At 40.7% G+C, this 25,489-nt stretch overlaps 1 protein-coding gene across 3 annotated transcripts in view; it reads left to right on the top strand.

Annotated features, from left to right (window-relative positions):
* The first annotated feature begins 361 nt into the window (after positions 1 to 361).
* arhgef18b (rho/rac guanine nucleotide exchange factor (GEF) 18b) overlaps positions 362 to 25,489 on the top strand; it is a 46,954-nt gene continuing 21,826 nt past the window's right edge. For 2 of the 3 annotated variants that reach the window (XM_042416429.1, XM_042416430.1), the window contains exons 1-13: positions 362 to 444; positions 5,090 to 5,244; positions 5,413 to 6,029; positions 6,455 to 6,623; positions 7,625 to 7,751; positions 7,870 to 7,924; positions 9,095 to 9,169; positions 9,353 to 9,461; positions 9,865 to 10,039; positions 19,269 to 19,336; positions 20,278 to 20,323; positions 21,889 to 22,096; positions 22,765 to 22,871. In XM_042416429.1, coding sequence (XP_042272363.1) covers positions 369 to 444; positions 5,090 to 5,244; positions 5,413 to 6,029; positions 6,455 to 6,623; positions 7,625 to 7,751; positions 7,870 to 7,924; positions 9,095 to 9,169; positions 9,353 to 9,461; positions 9,865 to 10,039; positions 19,269 to 19,336; positions 20,278 to 20,323; positions 21,889 to 22,096; positions 22,765 to 22,871 — 1,987 coding nt within the window. In that variant the 5' untranslated portion in view covers positions 362 to 368. Of the gene's footprint in view, positions 445 to 5,089; positions 5,245 to 5,412; positions 6,030 to 6,454; positions 6,624 to 7,624; positions 7,752 to 7,869; positions 7,925 to 8,603; positions 8,616 to 9,094; positions 9,170 to 9,352; positions 9,462 to 9,864; positions 10,040 to 19,268; positions 19,337 to 20,277; positions 20,324 to 21,888; positions 22,097 to 22,764; positions 22,872 to 25,489 lie in introns of those variants that run through there. The other variant, XM_042416431.1, reaches the window with a different exon arrangement.

Below are 25,489 nucleotides of genomic sequence, written 5' to 3' on the forward strand. Positions count from 1 at the left end.
TTTATTTACTGATTGAAAATGTTGAATGTGTTGAGAGCAAGCCTCTTTTTCTCTTTCTATGTCCTCTATTTTTTTTGCTTTCTTGCTCTATTTCTCTCTCTGTGCTGGAGAGTCTTTAGCGAGGTAATCCCCAACCAGCAGTTCCCTGATCCTATAGCCTTGGACTTTCTCTCTCTCCTTCTCTTTCTCTCTCTCTCCTTCTGTTCCTTGACTCCCCTCCCTCCATCACTCCCCTCTTGCCCTCTCTCTCTCTCTCTCTCTTCCTCTCTCTCTCTCTCTCTCCACCCCGCCTCTTCCTCTCACTGGGTGCCAGAGCTCCAGTGTGAGAGAGCTCCAGTTCCAGCTGGCCTCCCCACTGCGCTGCTCCTATGGCGGACTCTCCTCTTAATAACTCCTGGCCCTCTTTCTCCAAACTCTGGATGAAGAGATGGTCCTTCAAGAGAGGTACGACATCAGGGATCAGGTTTTTACATTCAGGGTGATACTACGGGGCGTTTGTGACTTAATGGAAAGCAAAAACTGGTACTACAGATGGATGTAGCAGAGGTCACAGACTGGATGTGACCTCCAGTTGTTGGTTCTTTTTGTACATTTATCTTCACCTGAAGTAGTTCAGGTTTTCTTTTTTTTCTATTGGTTGCTAAGTTGTTGTTTAACATTTTGGCCTGATTGAGGTTTGTGGTGAGTGGTGTTTTCACAGTGAGTCATTTTTACCCTTGTGCATCGTATAATACGTGAGAATGCACAGATGTCGTGATGCATTTGTAATTTTTAAAAGAAACCTTTGATTATTTATTGGAAAAGTATTGTTTTGAGTTAACAGACTGATTGAAGAGTTTTTTTTAAATGATGCTTGGTGATGCTTTGGTGTAGATTGACTGATGTCTACTGTGAGTAAATCCATTGAGAAAAAAGAGAACTCACTGAAAGACTCACAAGTGGAGTTTTATACATCCCAACTCATATATTTTTTAGTTCATCCTTCTCTCACAGCTCACTGTATGACACATGAAGCCCGAATTATTTCATGCTCTGTGTTTCCACGCTGTTATCTTCAGAGGAATATGACGTTTGCAGACATAAAGAAGCTGTGTAGGACGCTTCCATTTCGCTTCAGCCGTGGCGTCTGCGTAGCTCGGTGCTTTGAAACAGTAGTCAGGCGAATTTCTGATCAAAGAGGATCTGTGAGATGACAGTTGTTTTGATGTGTGCTTCGACCTCAGATCTATCAGCCTCTGTATCCTGCTTTCACCTACACACACCTGTCACACACAACAGACTCACACTTGTACACCAGTCCGCAAAGGAACGGGGCACTGAATGGTCACCTTAGTCCAAACACTTTGTTCCACAGTAATGAATGATATATTTGAAGAACGGGATAATATGTTTATGTTAGATTAGTTGTAAGTGTGATTTTATCTTTATCCATGTGTAGTTTCTATAGTTGGGTATAGGCTCAATGTGTGTGTGTGTGTGTGTGTGTGTGTGTGTGTGTGTGTGTGTGTGTCATCAGAATGACCGTAACCATACCTACTGTAGGAAGTTGTTAATTGTACCAGTTGCTCCGTTTACCTTTTCTTTTAAAAAAAATCAATGTGACTTGTAATAGTTCATCATGTACATTGTAGATGATCAACTGAGCACATCATATGATGCCCAAGTTCCTCTTGTGATTGTACTTTTGCAAACAAACACTAGGTACAATCAGCTACGTCAGCTGTGGTGAACACATACCCTCATTTCCCCCTTTGTCACATTTCCTCACGTTGTCTTTTTCACGAAACTTCATCTAACACACTCGACACAAACAGCATTATACAGCACAGCAAGTGTTTCATTTCACATGCTGCATAGTGAAAATTGCATTTTTCATGTTGAATTCTGTATGATTGTACTTTAAATATACATATACAAAATACAAGAAAATCCTGCTGCACTACTGTTTAATCACTAGAGAATTTATCAAGATATTTTTTTTACATGAGCTACTCTCACAGAGATGATTTGACCTTTTTTAATACTTTCAATAAAACAGAAACATTTGTCATGTCGTGTCAAGTTAAGAACTGACACCAAGGTTATGTACTTAGTATTGTTTTTGTGAATTTGGGGGTTTCACAGCCTGAGGAGGAGTTTCTATTCCACAACTGCACACTTTTTGAATCAATATCTTTAAATTTGACTGCACTTAGGGGCATTTTTTATATACTAGAATGATAGTAAAAAGGGGAATTTGATGTTTCTCCACATGAATAATACTACTGGCAGCGTGGAGACAGCTTTGAAATGGTATTTAGACCATCATGTATTGTAGAGAGATAAAACTTACATAAAAATATTTTTTGTGCTCTTTTTCAAACATTTCTCAGGAGTTGTTGGGCTTGGGCTGCTGGTATTTGAACTCATGAGCTCAGTATTTGTAAAATCTTGGCTACAACCCTGGTCAAGTCAAATAAATTTTAGTTATATAACCAAAAAATGACAATACCCTCTATCCCTTGACCCTAGATTGTTGAAATGTTAAACTTGGGGGGAAAAAAAGGCGAAACATCAGAAAGAACAAGACAGGAGGAATCCCTCTTCCAGGATGGAAAGACAATAAATACCACATGTAATCAGAAGTAGCAGTTTGTAAAGTAGAGAAAGTTACAATATCAAATACAAAAACCAGTTGCAATGTTAAATAGATAAAAAGTAAATATATATACAGTATTTAGGTAAATCAAGTATAATATTAAGTTAATAGTCTCAGGCAAAGTGTAAGAGTGATTTGGTGATTTATTATTTGATAATAGTCATTAGTTTTAGTAGCAGATCACCCTTTGTTATGTGGAGCCAAACTGTGGAGAAAACAGCTGACAGCGCCAAAACAGTTATGAATATACACAACCACACACACACACACGCTGATGTTTCATCCTTGTGTGATGTATTAGCAGATATGAGAGACCAACCATAAAAGGCTATAGCGGCACTACAAGAGTAACGTCTGCACCGAGTGTCTAAGTTTACACTTGACACGAGTGGGATTTGGACGCAAACAAATTCTCCCCTCCAGCGGGGACACTGCCATCCCCTCAGCCTCAGTCAGTGATTTAGTAATATAGAAAGTAGATCTACAGTACGTCTGTCTGTGTGTTTATGTGAGAGCATCTCTGGCTGTCGTGCTGAAGAGGGGAGAGTGGATGCTGCTGGTTTGGCGCAGGACTCAGAGTGTGGCCTGTCTGCGTTTTATCTCCTGACATCTCACACTATCTCCATTTGAAAGTGATTATTTTGTTAGTAACATCACATTTATATAGACAGGGAGACAGATAAAGCTCATCAACTTGAGTCACAAAAACAATCTTCACACACATTAAACTCTCATTAAAACAACCACAAATATTATCCAAATGATCAGCAAGTAAAGCTGTAAAGACCCTCAGAGAAATGACTGTTTCTCACTGTAAAAGTTGTGTTGCAGTGCTGCAGCAGTAAGGAAAGAAGTCTTCAGCAGTTCAGAGTTGGCACAAGGAACTTTTAGCTAATCTGTCCTGTGATGTCATGTGTCATGGTCGGCTTTGAACTCAACTAAGGATGTTAAATATCTTGGCACCTTAAGCCTTATAAATGAAAACACAGGTCTGCTGATGCCCTCTAGATGTCAGTGACTGTGGATAATTGTGGTGGATTAATTTTTGTGTGTTTTTAAAGCTGCTCTAATCAATATTTTCATATTAACGATGGATCGAATGATGATTTGTAAGAAACGCTGCAGCTCACCTCAGCTCTGCATAGCATTTTAGCATCTTTTAGCTCATTGTTTTGGTGTTAGGGCCTGCAAATTCACTCTAATCAACCTTTTTTCCATCAGCTTTTGCAGGCAGCTGTTTTTTTAAAAAAAAAAAAGTACTAAAAGCTCACATCCCGTACAGCATCAAATGTCAGACAGACAAGGAAGTGGTGTACATAATGGAGCATTTAACAGCTAAAGATCCAGATCCAGATTTCCAGTTGGTGGACTTAACTAGAGCTAAAATTAGAGTGAATATTGGACTTAAATTTGTCAGGTGGACAGAAAACACAATTCCAGATGGATGCTAATGTTGCTCCACGTCTGTTTTGATCGACATAGCAACTTTATATATATTCATCTCTATCTTCAATTCTGCTCTTTTTGTGCCAGAGCTGAATATATACTCCTGGCATGTTTCTGTTTCTGTTTTATAGTCTGGAGAGTGTCTATCCACAATCTATCAGCATCTTTTTCACCATTCCTTCATTACTGAAATCACAACTATATGATACGAATAATAGTGGCAGAATACCTGTTTACACTGGTCATGTTATATCAGAAATTCAAACAGGCCAAATGTGTTCAAGGAGAATTGAACCTTACACTGTGGAGCCAGGCTGGCTTAGGCTAAGGCTCGGGTTCACAGGAGGCGTCCCTTATGAAATGGGACTTATGTAACCTGTCGTAGCTGCGGCTCTCCCCTCCTCAGATGGGCATAGTGTGGCTGAAACCCTAACAGTCATCATGACATACTCAGACGCCTAAACAGACTTTTCAGACACCACGAGACACTGACAGGTTTATTTTTATTAATGTAAAATATAAGAAATACTACAATTACACACTTTTTTTTACCTCAAATATGTGACATCCATATTTGCCCATGTTATGTGCATCTCCCTCATATAGCATGTACTTACTATAGTATATTACCACAAGCGCACAGCTTTTCAGGCAGCTGAAAGCTCAGTGAAGGAATAATCTCCAGCTCTCCACCACTGACATGGAGACTAATGCTGGCTCACCGAGCAGTTGCCAGTGGTGACGGTGGTTTGTGGCATCATGTGAATCAAGGAATCTGTTTATGCAATGGAAATGTAAAGGAGCTTTCAGCGAGAGGCTGGAGCAGGGGCTGCAACACAGCTTTTCTTCCATCAGACACAAAATCACCCAAATTAATTTTGGTAGGTGTTGAAATCAGCTGCGTCTGTCTTTCTTTAGTGCTCGCTTTCTCCTAATGGTATCGTCAAAGCTATTACATTTTTTGGAAAAATGTCGCTCACAAACATTTAATCCTTTACTTTTCAGCATCAGAGTGCAAGCCATGTAGTCAGCCCTGTGGTCCTCCCATTGCCCAACTGAGTGTCCAACCTCCTGCTCCCAGTGGGACAGGATCGTCCTCCTCGCTATCGCCTGCCTCTACCGCCGAGGATGTCTTCTTTGGTAACACCACTGAGGACCAGGTAAAACACTTTATCCTACATTTCGATCATTTCCTTACTTTCTTACTCAATGTTTGTATTGTGGCTGATGTTCAACATATCTTTTTTATCCTCTATCCGCTTTCTTGTCTTTCCTCTATCTTTCAAAACATTTCGATGCTCTGCTCTGCCTCCCTTGATGACCTGCAGGATGCGTGTTCAGTAGTCAGTGACTACGACTGTCCTGGTGTGGAGTTGAGCAACAGCGTGGAGGACCTGCTGGCCCTCAACTCCTCTCTCAGAGACTCTGAATACTTCAAAGACCTCGAGGGAGGGGTACCGGCTTCACCGTCAACTGCAACCATAGAAACCACCGTCCCAGAGAGCAAAACCCTCCCTGTTGGCCTACAGGTGTCACAGAACACGGACAGTCCCGTCATCAACCAACCTGTACAGACTTCTCTGACCACACACTCCACTCAGGTCAATGCACCGTCATCCCCCTCCTATATAGAGCCTGCAGAACCTCAGCGTAGCTTTGTGGTCTCTCAGCTTAGTCCTAAATTGTTGCCAGGCTGTATCATTGACAGCGGTGACTCGTCAGGCCCTGCAGTAGGGCTCAGTTTAACAATTAATCTGAATGGACTATTGGGATCAATGGAAAAAGTGGAAGCAATAACAGGGTCAGAGGAGGAAAAGGAGCAAACCACTGTGGATGGCGATGAAGAGCCAGACCTGGACAGCTTTCCTATCCTGGTTAGATCAATGTCAACATCTCGAAGGCACAGCTGGGGTGTCCCTTTGTCCCCCATTAACCTGGGGAGGAGGTAAGATGGATGGATGAATGATGTATGTTTCTTAAATTTCTGCATAATAAGAGGAATTAAAGTTTTTGCTTTTAGAAGTATTACTTATTACTAAGTACTACTACTCATTACTAATTTCAACTCTCAAAAACAAAAACCTGAAGGGTTTCTACCCTTGGTGTGTTATTCAACTGAGGTGAGGGGGGTTTAGTTGGTTGGTTGTTCTTTCAATAGCTTTGAAGCTTTTAAATAAGGCAGTCGAGCCTACTTAGGGGAGTGAACATGAACCGTGTACTAAAATACTTTCTGAAAAACCAAACCCGAAAGCAAGACATAAATAAATTCAGGTTATAGAGCATCTCACTCAAAAGTTTTGCTCAGTTAATAGATCAAATTTCCTGCCTGAATAACCCCCTGCTGTACGTGTTGTTATGCTGTGCTGCCAGACTGAGTCTGGATACCATGGCCATGGACAGTGATGGAGAGAGAGAGGATGATGATGAGGACAGACAGTCCACCCAGCAGCAGAGCTGCAGCCACACAGCCTGTCCTGGGGATGAGCCAGATGGTCCCAGGCAGAGGGTCCCCTGTCCCAGAGCCAGGGTCACCAGCATGGTAATAAAGCCTCATACTTGAAGGATAAGGATTTTATTGTCAATAAATCTCATGAAAAGACCAAAACTAACAATGCGTTAGTCTGTCTCTCAATACTTTCCAACTTCCAATTGTCTATGGCGCTCAGCTCGAAGCCCATTAGGCTTAGTTCAGTTTTATATTTTCAATTTTAAAAAAGGTTAAGTAATATTATAAAACAGCAGGGCACTGTTGTTTTTAGCAACTGTAAGTCAAACAGGATTTGTTGGGGACTAGTGTTTTTGGTGGGGGGAGGGAAAGGGGGAGTTGGTTCAAGGTTGGGGATGTGGGGATGATTCAGTTCCTACACTCTTATTGGCTACCATAGTATTTTGTTCTATTACTATTTTATTATTTTACTAACCTGCCCAGGGACGGGCAGAAAATAGCAATTTGCCAAAACCTGGTACACTACATCTTTCCTTGTTTTACATAAGTTTAATGTTCCTTGTACATTGACCCTGTTCAAATAAAGAAATTCAAATACAATGAATTCAGATACTATTTTCAGCTACTGATTAATACACATTTAGTGCTCTGGTGAGTATTTACAGCAGCAAGCTGGTGTGTGTGGGACACATTTGGCCCATTGCAGTGGCTTTTTTGTGTGTTCATAATAATTTCTAGCCAATATCTATAACACGAGATCTGTTGCTCTTTTCATGGGATTTGTTGATAAGAAGAAAAATACAAAATATAACCAGATTTCATTATAGGGAATAAGGTTGATGGTTGGCCACAACTTGAACATTGGACACAAAATAACCTCAGAGTTTAAATGTGCATCATTTGCAGTATTTTCACAACCTGCAGAAAAATAACCAAAGTGACAAAAAAAAACCAAACAAACTAAATGTACCAACTAATAAAGGTGAAGTAAAAGTTATCATCATCTGTATTTCAGCTGTATGTTGTAGAAGGGAGTTAACACAAATGTAATGTGCACATGATTCACACTTGTGTTTATTCTGCAATGATTTCAGGCTGCCGGTGTTCCTGTCAGACAACTGTACTCCCGCTCGGAGATCCTTGCCACAGACGAATGTTCACGTGCTGCACACATCTCTCATGTTGTACAGACATCCAAACAGGCTGCGAGGGCAGCGGGAGGTAGGGTTGAGTGTTTGTGCATGTAGAGTACATGTTCGTTGATGTGTTTGACACTCAGCAGGGAGATGTAAAGAGGCTTTTTCATCACAATTGACTTTCTCCTCTTTCTCTCCTGTAGCAGAGGAGTTCGACCCTGAGGAAAACTTACATTCTACTGAAGGACAGAGCCATATGTAAGTCTACACGGTCATCAATTAAGTGTGCTAAAACCTTGAGTTAGGTTACAGAGGTCTTCCTGACTTGGAATACGCAGTGGAATATCCATTTCCTCTCCAGAAGATGCATCAGTCTGACTTGCAGCTCAGGTTTAATGACGCTTGAAAAGAAAAGAAAAGATACTCTTTTGCAAGAGGCAACTAGTGTTGATCACTTGTGCCATGTAAATTATACCTGCGGCAGCTTTTGAATGGTTCAGTACAGTAGTGCACATACTGTTCCGCAGTTGTAAATTGTTATAGTCTGCTATAGCTATCTAACTCCCACATAACAAAGGGGCTTTCCCCGTTCCCTCCTGACATTTCTGCTCCATGTCATACTTCTGCAACCTCCTCCTCCCACAGTCCTCTCTCCTAGCTCCTTAGATGGCCCCTTCATGTGTATGTGTATTGTATACGTGCGCTTGTGTGACTATGTGTGTGTGTGTGTGTCTCTGGTGATTGTGTGGACGCAGCAGACAAGGGAGGATTCTTCTCTAAATCACAGTTTGACACCCAGCTCCCAGCAGTCTCGCCCTCTCCTCTCCTCTCCTCTCCTCTCCTCTCCTCTCCTCTCCTCTCTTCTCACAGCCCCGACTCAGGCTCAGTGTCTTGTTTGTCTTAGGCTGATGGTACAGAAAGTTCTGCAGGAGCTAAAGCTGTACCATGGGTAAGTAAACAGGAGAGGGAGGTCTGCTTGCTCCTACCACTGCTCAAACACCATCACAGTCTTCAGAGCAGCAGCAGGGCGTGCTAGTTTATGACAAGTGTGAAGCACTGTGTACGTGCGGGTGTCACTGTGTGTGTGTGTTTGCGTATGCATGAGTTTGACACGTGTGTTTGCATCTATCCGTTTGTGCACTGACACAGTGTGGCACTGACTCCGGAAAGAGACTGTGAAACACAAGTTGTTATTTTCACATCATTAGTTGATGTTTAATTCACCTGACAATGAAACTCAGCTGATTGAGTGCAACTTATCTATACTCTGATTGTTTTTTCTCTACATTATTCACTCATTTATTTCAATTTTCCAGCATGGTGTTTTGAATATTTCACAATCTTAGATTTAAGGTTCAGAGTTCATACCGGTTTTCCTCTGAAACTCACTGGCTCACCACAATAACATCGTCTCATTGTCTTCCACAGAGCGAAGCAGAGGATCAACAAATCAGATGCCAAAGGTGTAGCAAATGTCACTTGGTATGAGTTCCTCTCTAATGAGTAAGTACTGACCCCTCAGACATTCTCACATCTATGGACCTTAGGATGACAGTAAAAATTAGTCACAGATGATCAATTAAACAACTTTGAATAAGTGAAAGTAAAAAGTGAGAATGGGCTTATCAGATTCTGGCAGTAAAATGAACAATGTTGGATCTTCCCTTCTTCTTCTTCTTCTACTAGGAATGAGGACGAGGATGATTCTTCAGAGAAGGTGGAGAAAGGTACCAAGGTAAAGAGAACTCTCAGCTCTCTGAGGAGCAGGGTGGCGGGCTCCTTCAGTAAAGACAAGGTAAACACATACCGCAGACAAATGGTGCATGTCATCACATACCTTGCTGTCTTAACTGTAATGGTTTATATGATCTAAGCATTAAGAGCATTAAAGCTTTAAAATCTTGGGACAAAATGCTCCATCACATTTTAACATAGAATTCAGAAAAGTGATTGCTGTTGCTGTTGTATTGCGGTACAGTACAAAAACCAAATCCTCAAGTGTAAACAGTTCACTGGTGTGCATGTTGCTGTGCACACAGTGTGCTAATCTTCTTACGCAAACCCTGTTATATATCCTGCCTCTGACACGGTTATGAGGTATCATACCCAGCCATTCAGTATGAGCTGAAAATGAACTCACAAGTTTGCATGTAAACGCAAAGCTCCCTCTCTGTTTTGCTCTTTCTGTTCCTCTGCAGGGTAAGAACCGAGAAAAAGAGCAGCAGAAAGAGAAGGGGAAGGAGAAGGAGGCCAAAGAGAAAGAGAAATCATACAGTTACAAGCATCATTTGGTGCCTGGCTCTTTCTCCAGCTGTGCTACCTGCTCACTGTGCAGCAAGACCCTGCAGAAAAAGCACAGCATGCAGTGCATGAGTGAGTAACGCCACACAGCCACAGGTGCACACGTACCCACGCTCGTTCTTAGGCTGACACACACGTGCACAGGTGCTCTGCTCACACACAAACATGCATCTATTTATACTCATGTGACTGCATGACTGCTAACTCACCCACTTATCGGCGTGCTTGAGCACACAGGCAAACACACACACGTGAATTCATCTGTGAACACCAAATACTATTTCTGATTGTAGTACATGACTATTTCTGACTTCAGGTTATATTAATATACGTGTTGACATCTTTGTTTTGTAGCAAATTAGAGAACAGAAAAAAGCAAATTCTCACTTCATCTTTGCAACTAACACCATGTCATGACGCTCTAAAAGTGATAATTTCCCTTTCAGTTTCTGATTAGAGCATTTGAACTTGTGAATTATTTACACTGACATTGTCTGCACTTTTTTGCACTGCATCATTGCTGTGGGTCCTATTGTTGTACAAATCAACTCACTTGTTTAGATAGGATGTATCAGCACCTTCTGACAGTTGTTTATGTGATGCTGCAGCACGTCTTAACTTTGTTCCTACAGCTTGTAATATACGTCCTGTCTGTTTTGTGTGTTGGATGAGCTCTTACAATGAGGATCTAGGCTCTGCTTTGTCTGGAGCCTCTTAAGCTTCTTGTGTCCATTCATGGAGCAGACCTGTGCAGGACATTTCAACACCGTGCCGCTCCTCTTTCTCTCATTCTTATGCCACTCCTCTGTAGCCTGTTAGTCAGCTGATAAGCCCTGCAATACCTCATGAAAGACACGTAAAACTGTGCAGGCAGTGGTGAGCAGAGCTCAGGGGAAAAACTGTGATCCAACAATACAGACTGCATGACAAACTTTTAATAGTTGTTTCAAATAGCAGGAGGAAAACCTTTTTTTAACATAATATACATTTGAAAAAAGTAGGCTGCTTATCAATGATTTAATCAAAACAATAGGTGGAGTCGAATTTAGCAGAAACTAGTTATTGTATATTACTATTCTTACCAAAGCCTTTGGTAATAGATGTATTGTATGTGGCATTAAATTGCGTTGAAAAAACATGTAAAGTATGAGTGTATATTATCAAGATAATAATTATGACAGCATCTCTTAAATACAACATAAAACATTATTTCAATTAAGGGTTACTATACTGCTTTGGTGCACTGACTGAAAGAACTGAAAAGCACATGACAAATTTAGAGTTCAGTAAAATTTAGCCATTTTATAGATATTTGCACCAATGGTAGAAGAAGTGCTGAGATATTACTTACTCAAGTAAACTTAAGTACTTAAGTAAAAGTTGCTATACTTCAGTGTAAAAATACTCTATTACAACTAAAAGTCTTGCCTTCAAAATTTTTGTAAAAGCAGAAAAATATACTAAAAGTACCAAAAGTAAAACATACTCAGTATGCAGAATGACATCATTCACATATTTTATTGGAATATTATTACTGGTACAGTAATGTGGAAGCAGCATTTTAATGTTGTAGTGGTGGTGGAGCTAATTTTAACTAGACTTTTAGTCATCACAATGCATCATATTTAAGCCTATTACATGCTTAAAATAATCTGAAAGGTAACTACAATCTGTAGCTGACAGATGCGTGGAGTAGAAAGTACAATAGTTAGTTACAATAGTAGTATAAAATGGAAATATTTACAGTATGTACCTCATAATTTTACTGTAACTGAGTAAATGTAGTTAGGCACATTCCTCCAGTGGTTGCACATCATTTATTTACCACAAAGACACAGAATCGAGTTCTTAATTTATCTAATTTTCAGATGAAAAAGCATCACACTAAGAAGACTTTTATCTGTATCATTTATTAAAATAAATAGTAATTCTTCTGATATGATACAGCATTTACTGCTGTTAAAGGCAGATTTTCTCCGTACTTTTCTCTTCCAAAAACCCCATACAAGTGGATAAAAGTACTTTTAAAAGTGATACTTTTAAACCCACACAGGGTATTTCCTTTACATCATCATGACACAGTCATGACTAGTCAGCTGTGTCGACTTCTGCCACAGGTCTGTTGACATGATCCGTAATCCAGAGACTGTCTTCTCATAAGCCATGTGGTCTGCTCGTGGAGAATCCTCTTGACAGAGACTGCAGTCTCTAAACAGATGAAACGCTCAGTGTCTGTTTCACATCACCAAATAAAGTTTCCAACAAAGAGGAAGTAAACAGAATCATTCTCAATGTTGATGCTATTTCATTTTCTTTGAATTGCACTATTTCGAGACAGTGCTACTACTTCATTATGTCATGACTGTAGCCGAATAAGTGTCCATGCTCCTTCTGTTCTGCAGGAGACAAAGACCATAATAAGCTCAGGACATTTATAAAGTGCCAGTCTGACAGAGGGGATCTAATGTTGTTTTTAATAGTGTGCTTATTAAACAAAGTTGTTCTGGCATATATCAGAAGACTCAAGGCACCACACATCCAGTGTGATTCAAGCTGCACTGCTTCAATTTGACATGAACCAGACGCCAATAAGACATCTGCCTCTATGTTTGTCTTTCCCGATTAATCAAGCAATGGCTGTAGAGAGTGATATAGAGACAAATCCTACATTTTGACACTTATGTTGTTGGTGCAAGCGCACACACACACACACACACACACACACACACACACACACACACACATACACATACACACACGTACAGAGGCGTGAGAAAACAAGTGAGTGTCCCTTTAATTTGAACCCAGCCCTGTGGGGATTCAGCCTGTGGAATGCGTCGTTTGTATGCCAGAGATTGTTCCCAGAGGAGAGTAGGACACAAAACTGGACAAAACCAAGAATGTGGGATACTTGTTGCTGCTGATTTCAAAGCCCTAACTTATTTAGCTTAAGGGCAAACTACTTTTCTGTTTGGATGCAGCTGATTGAGCTCAAACCGGGTTTTGGTGTAACGGTAAGAAGCGGCTAACTTACTGTAGCGATGGTCTCCAGCGGGATCAGGTGGATAGACTCCCGTTTGTTTCGCTCAATGGACTTTTCAGGCATCCTGGCCGCTAGTTAGCCAGCTAAATGCTAATCATAGCCAACCGCTTCTCGCGTTTTCCTGCTAAATGCTTGTTGTTGTGTCGGGTTCAAGTCAGTTTGTTAACCAGGAAACCCTTCTTTTAAAGTTTCCACTACATGTAATTGATCAGAAACCGGCCCAAATTAAATCGCAGTTAGTCCTAACGTAACTACGGCTAGCTAACTAGCCACTTAGCGTGTTAGCCTGCTTACAACCGCTTCTATTTGAAAAATAGCTGGGTGGGCGTTAATTAGCTTAAAGTGATGTATGTTATAAACTAACAGACAACCACGTTAACGTTGTTTTATCGTTGTATCTGCACGTTGCCCTTAACTTCCCTCAGTTTAACTTTTTTTCTTTTAGTGTATTATCTGCAGTTTGTCTGGTCAGACTCTGCATGAAGCTCAACAGGTGATTGCTAACATTAGCACGCAAGATAACTAGTGTTATTTAACGTTTCGGCTATTTAAAATGTGCTCAGATGTAACGTTGAAGGGAATTCAAAGCTTTATAGAAGCAACAGTATTATCATTTACAGCTTAGATAGTGCTATCTGTTGTGTAAATCTTGTCTCGTCTCGTCTGCCAGTGTATAACAGTGTCATGTATTCCTCCTTGTATTCCCACCCCATAATAATTGGCTCAGGCAGCTAACTAAATTGGTATTATAATAGTGCATAATCCTCGATGTGTTAAATGATGTTTTCTTGAGTGTCAAATTCTTGTCATTCCTCAGCCGAGCAGGCGATGCCCTCCCTCTACTATAACAGTGCTTTACAGGCATCAGGCAATAGGAATGACCCAGGCTGAGGGGTTACCATTCAGCCTGTCCCTCACTCTGATCTGACTGGGTCACATGGTGCTAATTGTGCTTGGCAGGTCTGCCAGAGCATAACAGCCCACTCCACTGACTCTGGGTCTCACCCATCTCACCCTGTTAGCACACCACTTCTCCATGCATCACTGCTTTGCCTTCCAGCACGCCTGACTCTCTGGATGTCTGCTCTTTTACAAAACCAAGGATCTGACTGCCTCCCTGTCCCCGCTGAGTACATCTCAGTTGATTTTCACCTCTCAAGTTGTTTTTATCATCTACTTTTCTTTGTGTCTATTTGCCTGATTAGTCAGGTGACTGGTGTAATTGATCAGAAGAGGCCTAATCAGCAGAGGAGCTATGAGTTGAATGAATGAAATAATTGCTCTTATGTGACTTTACCACTTGGAAGTAAGGTAGAGCTTAATGTGAGAGAAATGTGACCGGCAGAGGTGTTTCGCTTCACTGAGTTAAAAAGCTCCCCGAGCCCCAGTTCCTCCTTTTTCACTAGATGATGTCATGGGTTGGCTGGCTGCTTTGCCCCAAGTGTTGATGTTTTTGTCCCATATTGTCTCAAGGAATTAGGAGTAACCTCTTACGCACATGCGCATGCAAGCAGACACAGGAAGCAGGTGATGTCAGGTTTTGGTTGCTGAGTGAAATACATGGGTTTAGTCTTTACCAAGAATAGGAAACCACAGGTATTATTAGCCTAACCTACATATTGAATTCTCCCCCCAAGTTACTTTGACCACAGATGGTGGCATTACACTATCTAAAGGTTGTACTGTGTACATGTGTCCGTATTTATGTTTTCACAGGTCTGAAAATAACCTGAAAACCAAAGTAGAAAGTCTAACAAAACGAAAACATGGACGTCATGAAAAGGATCATTTGTTTTTGTATGTTTGTTGCATTAAAAGGTTGTTTGCAAGCTTGTCTAAAGGTAAACAGTTTCAGCATGATTGACAAAAATGCACAGTTGACCAAATCTGTGATGATTTGCCTGTCTCATAAGTTTTAATATTCTTAGTTAACCGAATCAAAACCAGTGGCTGTCTGGAAGGTATGAAATCAATCTGAAAACCTCTTTAGGAAACAGTCATCAGTGATGTTAAGTATACACAATCCCTTATTTAATGTGATAAAACTTGCTAACCCAGCAGCCATGGAAACTGCAATTCCACACACGCACAGTCTTGAACTTGACAGTGCTTGAAGGCAATATGATGAAAACAGTTCTTAAGTGTGCTGGTGCATGATGTAACCTTTTTCCTTGAAGAACCCTCCCTTCATTATCTGGAAGTCTGCTGATTCCAGTTGTGTCCTAAAAGATTACAGAAGGCAACACATTCATTCATTCTGTCCAGTAACAGTAAAATCTTAAGTGATTTTAACTTGATTTGACTTTTTTCTGTTGTGTGAGTTAGCGTCTGTCAGTGATTTAGTAGGGCTGTAGTCAACCAAAGAAAGTCTTGGTCGACTAAAATCGTAATGGGACAGAGTGCACAGTAAACTCGGCAGCCACACATTTCTCTATTCTCTATTTCTCTGTTTTGTGTCTTCAGGTTAGGCTAACCCATTGTTGCTAACTTTGGAGCTAACCTCCTTCACTTTTCCATCATTTAGGGAAACAACAGACGTGACTTTTTAGCATTTATTAACTGACACACTGTAGTCTGTACTGTACATTTACTGCCAGACTGACAACTTACTACTAACCTTTTCCTCTGTCCCGCTCGCATCCACCGTCACCTCTCTGCCCCTCGCTCTTTCCCACTCGCTACGCAAACATACTCCTTAACGGAGCCACGCTACCTGTGATTTCCCAGGCAACGACAGAGGTTGACTCACGTACAGGAACAGTGCTGCACAGAGACTCCCAAACGCTTTCGATATATCAAATATTAAAACATATTTTTTTGGCCTGGCAGGGGTTCTCGTTGTGTCATTATGGAGAAACACAGATTCAGTAAGTGTTCAGTAAACGAGTACAGTCAGACCCAGCAGTCTCCATTAGGTTGGGCGAGTTCAAAGTTGTGAAAACAACAGGAGTGCCAGTGTATATATCCCGCCGCAGGAAATAATTGATTAATCCTGGAAAGCTATTGATGTAGCACTTTTCTCCTTATGAAAATAACACGGAGATTATTCAACCAATGAGAATTTAGTCGGACGAGGGCATATCGACCAACTAATCGACCAGCAGACTACAGCCCTAACTTTTAGGGTACTTTTTTTTTTTGATGCTCAGGGCAAATGAGAGACAATGACGCACGTCTATCATCAACCTGGGAAGCAACCTAGGCTTGGTTTGCATTTGCATTTCTAGTTCATTGAATGACTCACTGAAGTGTGTACAGCGGGCCACAAGTGTACTTCTTTTGTCATAGTTTAATAGTTACCAGTCAGCAGATGTTGGGTGTGGTGGTGGTTTTGACGGTGGCTGAGTGTCCCGTGGATCAGTTGCAAACCACAGTGCTGTTGACTCGACTGACTGACTGCAACTCATCACGTTGCTCATGAGATGCTTGAATCACACCCAATACTGTCCACTGGACTGTATGAAACACTTTGTACTGGTTTGAGTTGTGTGTACTGTGATCTGTCAGTCCTAGCTTATTTTCGGTTGCAATACTGGTATATTTTCACTGTGGTTATCACACACTGCACTATTACCAAACGCAGAGGTGGTCTGTAGCTGAAGTCGGTGCTGATAAGCGCTTCAATATCAGTAAACGGCAAACACAGTGTTCTTGCTTATCTAAGGATAATCTTTTACTTCAGCTGTGCAAGAATTCTTTTGATTACAATTTGCGTATAATAACTTCTACTACGCATTCCTGAAAGGAAATGGCTTACTTTTGGTTTCTTCAGTGATGACTTTAATAACATTGAAATGACACTGCTTTTTTTTTTATTCCATCTAGATCTGCTTACCAAACATGGTCCTCTTATCTTATCCTGTTCTTAACAATACTGTCCCGAGCCTTTCCCAGTCTGTGTGTTTGGGCTTTGTTGAAAATGTACTACTGGCCTGGTAGACTTAGACGTTGAGGGCTTGTTGTGCTTTTTGCCTTTTGTCTGAAAGTGCCAGGCTGGCAGAGAGACTGGAATTTTGCATATTAGTCGGAGTGAGGTGGAAAATTATCTTTGGGTCCGGCTGCTCGACTGCTGATGAGTTTGTTGGATTACTGACTTCATTGCCTGTATCCTCCTCTAAAGGTAAAAATAAAACAAAAAAAAACTTTTCTCTGGTGAAATCTGAAGAGGACTATCTGCTCCAAAGCAGTAAGGTGTTGTTCATATGAGATGTTTTGTGCTTTTTGGCAAACTACGCACTACTCGGTGCCTACAGAGGGATTTATAGGGTTTGCATAAAATGTAGCAGTTCAGTACTACTGGACCCAAGTCAAAGAGGGACACAGAACTGCTGGTGAAGATTATTCAGAAGCCAGTTTCTGTTTTCTTTTCCTTCAGCTCAGCCAGTAATTGTTCATTTATTACCAGAGAGAGAGAGAGGAAGACGAGGGTAGGTTTTAGATTGTGAATGAAGTCAAATAATAGAGGAAATTGGTTAGGTTATTGGCTAGAACTAAAAGGTAAATGAAGAGAGATTACACTAATACTCACTTAGTATATGCACTTAATCCTTTTATGGCCCTCTTACTTGACCCACACATGCAAAAATGATTATCTCTCTCATGCTTTTACTCTACAGGAAGGAGGGTTTTTTTTTATCATTGTCTCCATTGTACCACAGTAGTACACAGAAGAGAAGTAAGCAATAGAAGCCTTTATGGTAGGCTGTACAGCAGTTACTGGAAGTTGCCAGTATAGGTCATGTTTACAATGTGTTGTTCACAGGAGTGCCACCTTTGTCATCAAGCTGTGTAACCAGATTCAAACAATCCCCTCTCTGCCTCGTGCCTACTCCCATGTAACATGGTAGAGAAGGGATTTTCAAACTAAAATGTTCACTTTGTTACATCCCATGAATAGTAGTTCCTTCTCGGTCAAGTTTGAGTTAGTTTGTCACTCGGATCGTTAACCATTCAGCAAGAATGAAGAAGAAGAAACAAAAAAAGTAACCAGTAAACTAAAAATACTGAAAATATTCCATGTTATCATAAGAATTTAATCTGAGTATTTAAAACAGGTGAATGATTGTAAGGACACACAAACAATGACACTCTGATTTAGATTTTTTTCTCTTGTATTCTCCATCATTGAGTGACCCACGTCATTCAGGCCACTGTTTGTTTAACTCATCAACCCTGTTTCCACTGACCGGCCTCTCTACAGAGGGCTACTTATGTTTGCACTTGTGTACATATGGTTTGCATTGAATACCATGTGCTTCTTGTCATGGTCAACTTGGTTTTACCTGGCTAGGTTGGGATCAGACTTTGCATAGTGATAATTTGGTTGGACGGCCTTGTGAAAGGCTTCTGCTGCTCACCTTATACAGTATGTAGCCAGGCAGCAAGATTGAGTTGCTTTGTTTTGCCAGTGTTTTGTCTTTCTCGTAGTTGAGTGGAATATGAAGGGGAAATCTTACTATGCAGCAGTGTGTTTTTCCAAAACAACTGTGATTTGTACCTGTGCTAATCAGCAGAGATACAATCAGTCATTTCATCTAAACCTGACAGCAGTAGCTCTGTTTTCCCACACATGGAGAAGTAGAAAGTAGACAGAAGAGAAACATATTACTGAGAAAAGGAGGGAGTTTTCCTGACCTGCCGACCATGCGAGTCTGTATCATGTAGGTGTAAACAAACAAGAGCCACCGAATTACTGCCATGCCAGTCTCACATAGCAGGAAGTGATCCTTCCACTTTGTGATGAGAATACTGGTCTGAAAATAAACACTTGAAATCTGCAGGCAGTTGAAAAAGCCATGCCTTCAGGCTTTTGTTTAAGTAACTTTGCTTGAGTCACCACCTCTACTTTGAACATTACCTTCAGGAGCTGTTGTATTGGTTTTTTTACGTTTCAAACTTGGTTTACCGTTTCATTGAAAATTTGTACTCTGAAGGCAAGGGAAGGTTATTTGTATAGCACATTTCAACAAGAAGGCAATTCAAAGCGCTTTACATAAAACGTAAAAGGCATCAAGACAATGTTAAAGAAGGACAATGCAATATAAATAGACATTTAAATACAACTAAAGTGTTAAATTGGAAATAAAAATAAGCTAAAATAGAATAAGACAAAACAGGAGAATAAGAGTTACAGCAATCAGAAGCCTCAAATCTGATTCAATAAAAGGCAAATAGAAAAGTATACTGTATACAGTGTGTAACTGGTCCAGCGAGACTAATGCAATACTGACTCTGAGTTCCTGTCCTGCTGTTTTTCAGATTGTGCTGTGAACGTTCACAAGAGCTGCAAGTCTCTGCTGGGTGAGTGCACCAGCAGCAAGAATAAGGTAAACACCACACTGGAACATAGAAAAACAAGGGTTGCAGTGGAGTAGCCCCGGTACCTAAACTCCCATTGTGTTCCATTATTTTGCTTATATACACTGTTTATATGCACTTGTACATGGCCCAGAGTTTTTATCAGTAGCACAGACAATACATTTCAGAGTAAAGAAAACACAGCCACAAGATCAAGAAAAACATTGTCAGTATTGTTGTGACACTTCAGTCAGATTTATGCCTCTTTATGGCAGCGTATTGGCAGTCTCATGATAGGCAAGAAGCGCATGGTGCAGAATTAGCTTTCATGTTGCATATTTATAGCAAAGGCGTTAAACCTTTGATTGCTGCAGCACCACTGCTACACTAAATGTATGTTGTGCTTCAGCAAGCTCTGAGGTGCATGTATTATATACTCAGAGAAATTGGGTTTTACTTACATTCACTTTCATTCACTTTGTATTTGAGTGACCATCATAGCTGTGCTAATCACAAAAAAATAAAATGTGACTAGCTTTACAGAAAAGGACTAGATTACTGAGCCTTCTTCAACCTGCTCCATGTTGTCTTCACTTTCAATAAACACTTCCTGCACCTGCAAAGTTCTTGCTTTGCTCTGTAGCTCAATTTTACAGGAGATGCAACAGTCTCCACATTTAAGTACTGCAACGCTAATACAGAGAAGCATAAATCCACTTTTGGCAGGAAGGTTTATGCTCTTATTCAATCGAATGAAGATTATATCCCTCTGTCCACTCCTATGAATCTGCCTGAGATGGGCTTCGCTTGTTAAAACGGAGTTCTTGACCATGTGAGCACTCTGGTCCTGTAAGGAAAGTACAGTAACAGCGTGCAATTTTTAGACATTTTGTAATCTGTCACTCAGCTGATAAGAGCTTGAGAGAATGGCCTTGAAAATATGCCGCCTTTTTTCATTTTCTCCACACAGAGAGATTCTCTACAGAGGAGAAGCTCATCTGGATCTCCCATCCTCGGTAAGTAGAAATTCCATGATTCACATTTAAGTCTCATGAATCCCACTGACCACAGTATCAATTGATGTATTTGCATTGACGATCGGGAAGGTGGTTTAGTCCCCTGGTGTCAAATTAAAGAGAGATGGTTGCATCTCTGGTTGTTTGCAGGGGATTAAACAGATTAACCTGATGACACCTGAGCGTGGAATCGTCCTTTTTTCTTTTTTTTTTCCTTCAGTTTGCGAATCTTTGTCTTACTGTTTGTGTGTGTTATGTTGTGTGTGTCTTAGTGCAGAGGGGGTGACACACAAACATATAGTACACCACAAAGATTGGCCTCCAACAGGCTGTAGACAAAGGTGATGATTAGCCTTTGTTGTTTACCTCTCGTCCAGTTCTTGTCCAAACTCAGGATATAGATTTATTAATATTGTACAACACAATATATTCAGTAGTTGAATTTATATCAATAACAAGAAAAGCATAAGGAAATAAAAATAAGACCATTGCAATTTATTTTTTTAAAGATATTAGATTCATCCTTATGTTTTTTTTTTTTACTTTACAAAAGGTTAGATTAAAGTTATTTCTACTTGTTAAATTGATTAACCTCAGAATAAATGTCCAGGGTGCTATTATTATTATTATTATTATTATTCTTATTATTATTATTATTATTATTGTTATTATGAAGTGGTCCATCCTAGGAATCAGCAGGTATTGTTGCATGTGATTGAACCCACAGGAGACATGAGGGGCAGCTGCAGCTTAAATTAATCTCCTGTAGCGGTTGTTATTCTCTCGAGAACAGCTGGAGTTGTGTCAACCACACACCCGATTTCACCTCATGTCCTGCTCCGGCCAATCAGTAGCCTGTGCAGGGGGTCGGGAAGACGGGGAGCAGGGGGAGGAATCGAAGAAAAGTGAAGAATCAGAAAGTGCGAGAAAGGGTTGGCCTCTTTTCCAGAGGTTACTATGAGAGATTGTATATGAATCATCTGGGCAGGTCGCTTATAAAACCAGTCTTTCCACTGTCCTCTGCTTCTTGTGGTTCACACCAGTGAAGGTGCATCACTTACTACTTTTATAATAGTGACTACAGATACTGCGACGGCTACTATTGAACCTTACCTTGGAGTTTGGAGTAGTATCCTCCTCCTTCTGCCATTCCTCCTAAATCGAAACATTTACAATGGATTTGACGATGACCAAGAGCACTTACCAAACTACAAGGGCTTCAAAAGCTTGCTCCAGGATTGCAAAACCATCCTCCTCTTCCTCACCCTCTTCCTCTGCCTCATCACGGGGTCTGTCCAGACGCGTCGGGGTGCGAGTGTTGATGCACCGCGACCTGATCAGCTGCCGTTTCTTCCGATCCCTGCCTCGATCCTGGCTGAAAAAATACCGGGGTCGACTCGGAAGGGCGTCAAACAAGCGTCCACTCGCCTCTTCATCCCTGTCGTCGTCCTCTTCTCTAAGCTGGTCATCTTCTCCTTTCTCCCTCTCCCTCTCCTCTCCTCGTCTCTCCTCGTGTTCTTCCTCCGTCCCTTCTCATTCACTTGTCTCTCGTTTTCCCTCCCCAGCGCTAAAAGACCGGGACAGAGAGCGGGAGCAGTCAGGCACAGCCTCATCGCAGTTCCTGGATGGCTCCCAAGGTGTTCCCAGCGCCCCAGGCATGACCATTTGTCCGCGGGGACCAAGCACTCAGCCTCCTGCCGCCCATACCACCAACACTACCGCAGCCTCTGCCCACAGCCTTGGCCACAGCCTCCATCACAACAACAGCTCAGGGTCAGTACCTCTGCCATGCAAGTTAGACTTCAGTGAAGACCTTTATTTGTGCAGAAACGTTGTTTATTTGTCTTTTTCTTCCCTGCTTTTTTCCCTTTTTAAAAGACTAGTTCTGAATGACAGGATTTTATATTGTTTGGACTTGAGTTCAAAAACCAGCACAAAAACTAGTAATCTGCTCTCAAATCAATAATGATGTTTGCAGGATCTGCTGTATGTAAATGCTGAATATTTTTAGATTCTTGTCTTTGCTGTTGAAATATAGTTTTTTTTCAATGCCATCGTAAGATGTGTATTTATAGGCGACATATCAAGGCAAGCTGTCTTCTTTAATATAACAGCCTTTTGAAACTGAGTCTAGACAGTTCTCAGTGTGGACTGCTGTTCCACTGCATCGCTAAGAAAAGTGTGTAGGAAGAAGGAGAGCGAGACGGATGTAGATGAGGTGTTACCGAGCGCACGAGAGATTGATTGTCGGGCAAAACTAAGAAAAGGGGGAAAGAAAAATGTAGCTGTCTGTTTTTTATTGTGTCTATTTTTATGTCATTGCTATTGGCGAATGTTGGCTGGAAGTTGGAAGTTTATTTAGGCTACAACCAGCTAGTGGGATTAAGTTGTACTAGTTTCAGCATGTATGCCACCTTGGACCTGTGGTTGTCATCCCTCAGATCCCTCCCTGGGGAGATGGATGAGACCGATGCTCTCCGCTCCAAACGCTGCAACGAAGACGCCGTTTCCCTCGCTCCCTCCACCACCGAGTCTATCATCGTAGAAGGTAGGTTGACTCAACGAGGTGGGGATTGAAAGTCAATTCCACTATTTTTGGGTTGAAATCGTGTACTCAGAGAGAATTACTTTCTAGCGGTTGGAGTCAGAGATGTACTCACGATACGATACTATCACAATATTCATCCCATGATAACGATATATCACAATATCTGTAGCTGAAGAAGAAAAAAAATATATTTCAAAGAGCAGGAAATTGTCAGATAATGTACAATGTTCATTAACAGTACATTAGTTTCACAGAAAAGAAATGCCGCCAAGTATAAATATCAGAACACGTTGTGCCTTTCACACAGTTATACAAATAACCCAAAGATTTATTCCTTTCCTGTGGCAGTAAACACAACACATGACTCACCGATAGTGAACTCTGCTATATTCAGAGCTTTATAAGATTACCATTAACATGACAAACAGCAGGGCTATAGCTACATACTGACAACGGACACTCCCCTACAGACACACACACACACCACAAAACCTCTTGTAGTAGAGCTGTTAGCTCATCTACAACACAGTTACCACACAGACATACAAAGAGCCATGAATGTGCTTCAAGTGACAAAGCTCCAGCGGACATGGAGAGTCTGACAGCAGCTGCTCATGGTCACCTACAATTGCTGTTCATCTGACTGTCACCAGTCTGCTCAGCGCCTCCATAAGGAGGCGGAGAGTAGTGGTGCTCTGGTAGTGCTAAGTCAAAGCAGCTGAATCAATTCTGAGCGGTCCCATGTTTAAAAAAAATGTATCAATACTTGGCGCCAGTGTATCGATTACATATCACAAGTGGAAATATTGCGATATGTTGCTTTTTTTTTTTTTTGTTATGGTGGTGACTGTTTTTCTAACCTTTTCTCAGCCTGTTCAGTACTCTTAAGATCTGTGCATTTTCCTGAGTGCAGAGTGGTAGTTTGTCTTCAGGGAGGAGAGTGTGTGGAGCGTGTTTTGTGGAGTCAGGGGTGACCTCACCCTTTCTCATTAAGCTGGACTGTGTGGGAGAGAAGCAGACTAACTGGGCACTAGCTTGCCACCTACAAAACCATCTTTTTTTTTTTTTTTCCCAGCTGCCATGCTCCAGAGTTTGTTCTGTTATCAGACACACCCTCACCATGAAAAAGCTACTGCACCAGTAGAGCTCTGTCTCTCAAGAGCAGGGTGACTCAGTTTCTTATTTATTATCTCTGTTGTTCTACAGTATATTGGAAAAGAACAAAAAGAAAGAAAGAGGAAAAACAAATTTGACAATACTTACATTTTTTTTAACTTTTACCTTTTAGGCATTAATCTAACACTCACAGATAACAACCTACAATCAGCACACCGCAGTATCAGAAATCTTAGCCACAAACACCTTTTTGAGGAAGTCCCTGCATTTAAAAGTATCATTGGTTAATAAATTATGTAAATCAATACGTATCCGTTTTGAGTAGGGGTGAGTGATATATCGAATAAACTCAATGTATTACTGCTTGTTCTACGTGGGATGTAGTAAATGACTTTATTGCAAACATTGAGTACAAATTGTCACATAATGTTTTTTAAGCCGCCAGCATGAGACTCGTTTTAGTGTTTTACTTTTCTTGCTCTCTCCTCTCACAGACACAAAAAAAAAAACCTCACCTACATTTCGCACACATTCGCCCGCCCATCCAGACCACCCTCCTGGGCGAGTTTGATTCATTTCATTATAATAGTACTTAATTTAACTCTTATTATAATAGTACTTTATTTCACTTTATTATAACAGTAGTTTAGTATTTTTGTAGTTTAGAGTACTTTTAGAAGAGATTCCAAAATACCAAGATTTATACTGTGTATCACAATATAGCCTCAACATATTGCGATATTATTTAAAGGCCATATCCCCCAGCCCTAGTATTGAGTTTAGAGTACAGGCTAAGCTACATCGTAGTGGCTATAGAGCTGTCTGTAGGTCAACACAGCTGTCTGTGTTGACCTGTGTTGATCCTCTAAACCACTAGTTCAGTGTTCTGTTGTCAGACTACAACTTAAGATGCACTCAGATTAAAGGAAAAAAAAGACCTCATCTTTTTTCTGTCACCTATGAGATTCATATCCATCCTTAACTCATGTAGTAACACACTTAACCAGATTCATTCCATTTAAAATGCATTTCACTGTCACGACTGGATGACACTTTTTTATGAAATAATTGCTCAAATTAAAATTATTTTTTAGGTCGAATTTATCTCATGTTTCATTTTTTTCACAAGTTTTGTTTTAACAAAGAAAGTATCGACACTTTCTGTTGTTGAGCCAAGATTACTTTGATCAGATTGCAAGTTGGTGTCTATATCATTTCAACCCTGCCAAAACACAAAAAGACAGATGAGACATTAAGTCAGCAGAGAAATATTCTTAAACTAATATTTGGTTCCTTTTTGGATGCTTCACAATAAGAAATTGGAGGACTTTTCAAAGGAGTAATCCCCTGAAAATCCTTTATTATTTATAAAGGATATAAAACGAAGAGGATTCTTCTATTAAAATTTCGGGGGACTTGAATAACCCGAAGTCCTTTAAAGGAAATAGTCTTTAGATTTTTTGTCATCAATCATTTTGAGAATGTTTGATAGGTGCTGTCAC

The sequence above is a fragment of the Thunnus maccoyii genome, chromosome 7 (genome assembly GCF_910596095.1).
Source record: "Thunnus maccoyii chromosome 7, fThuMac1.1, whole genome shotgun sequence".
Classification (NCBI taxonomy): Eukaryota; Metazoa; Chordata; class Actinopteri; order Scombriformes; family Scombridae; genus Thunnus; species Thunnus maccoyii.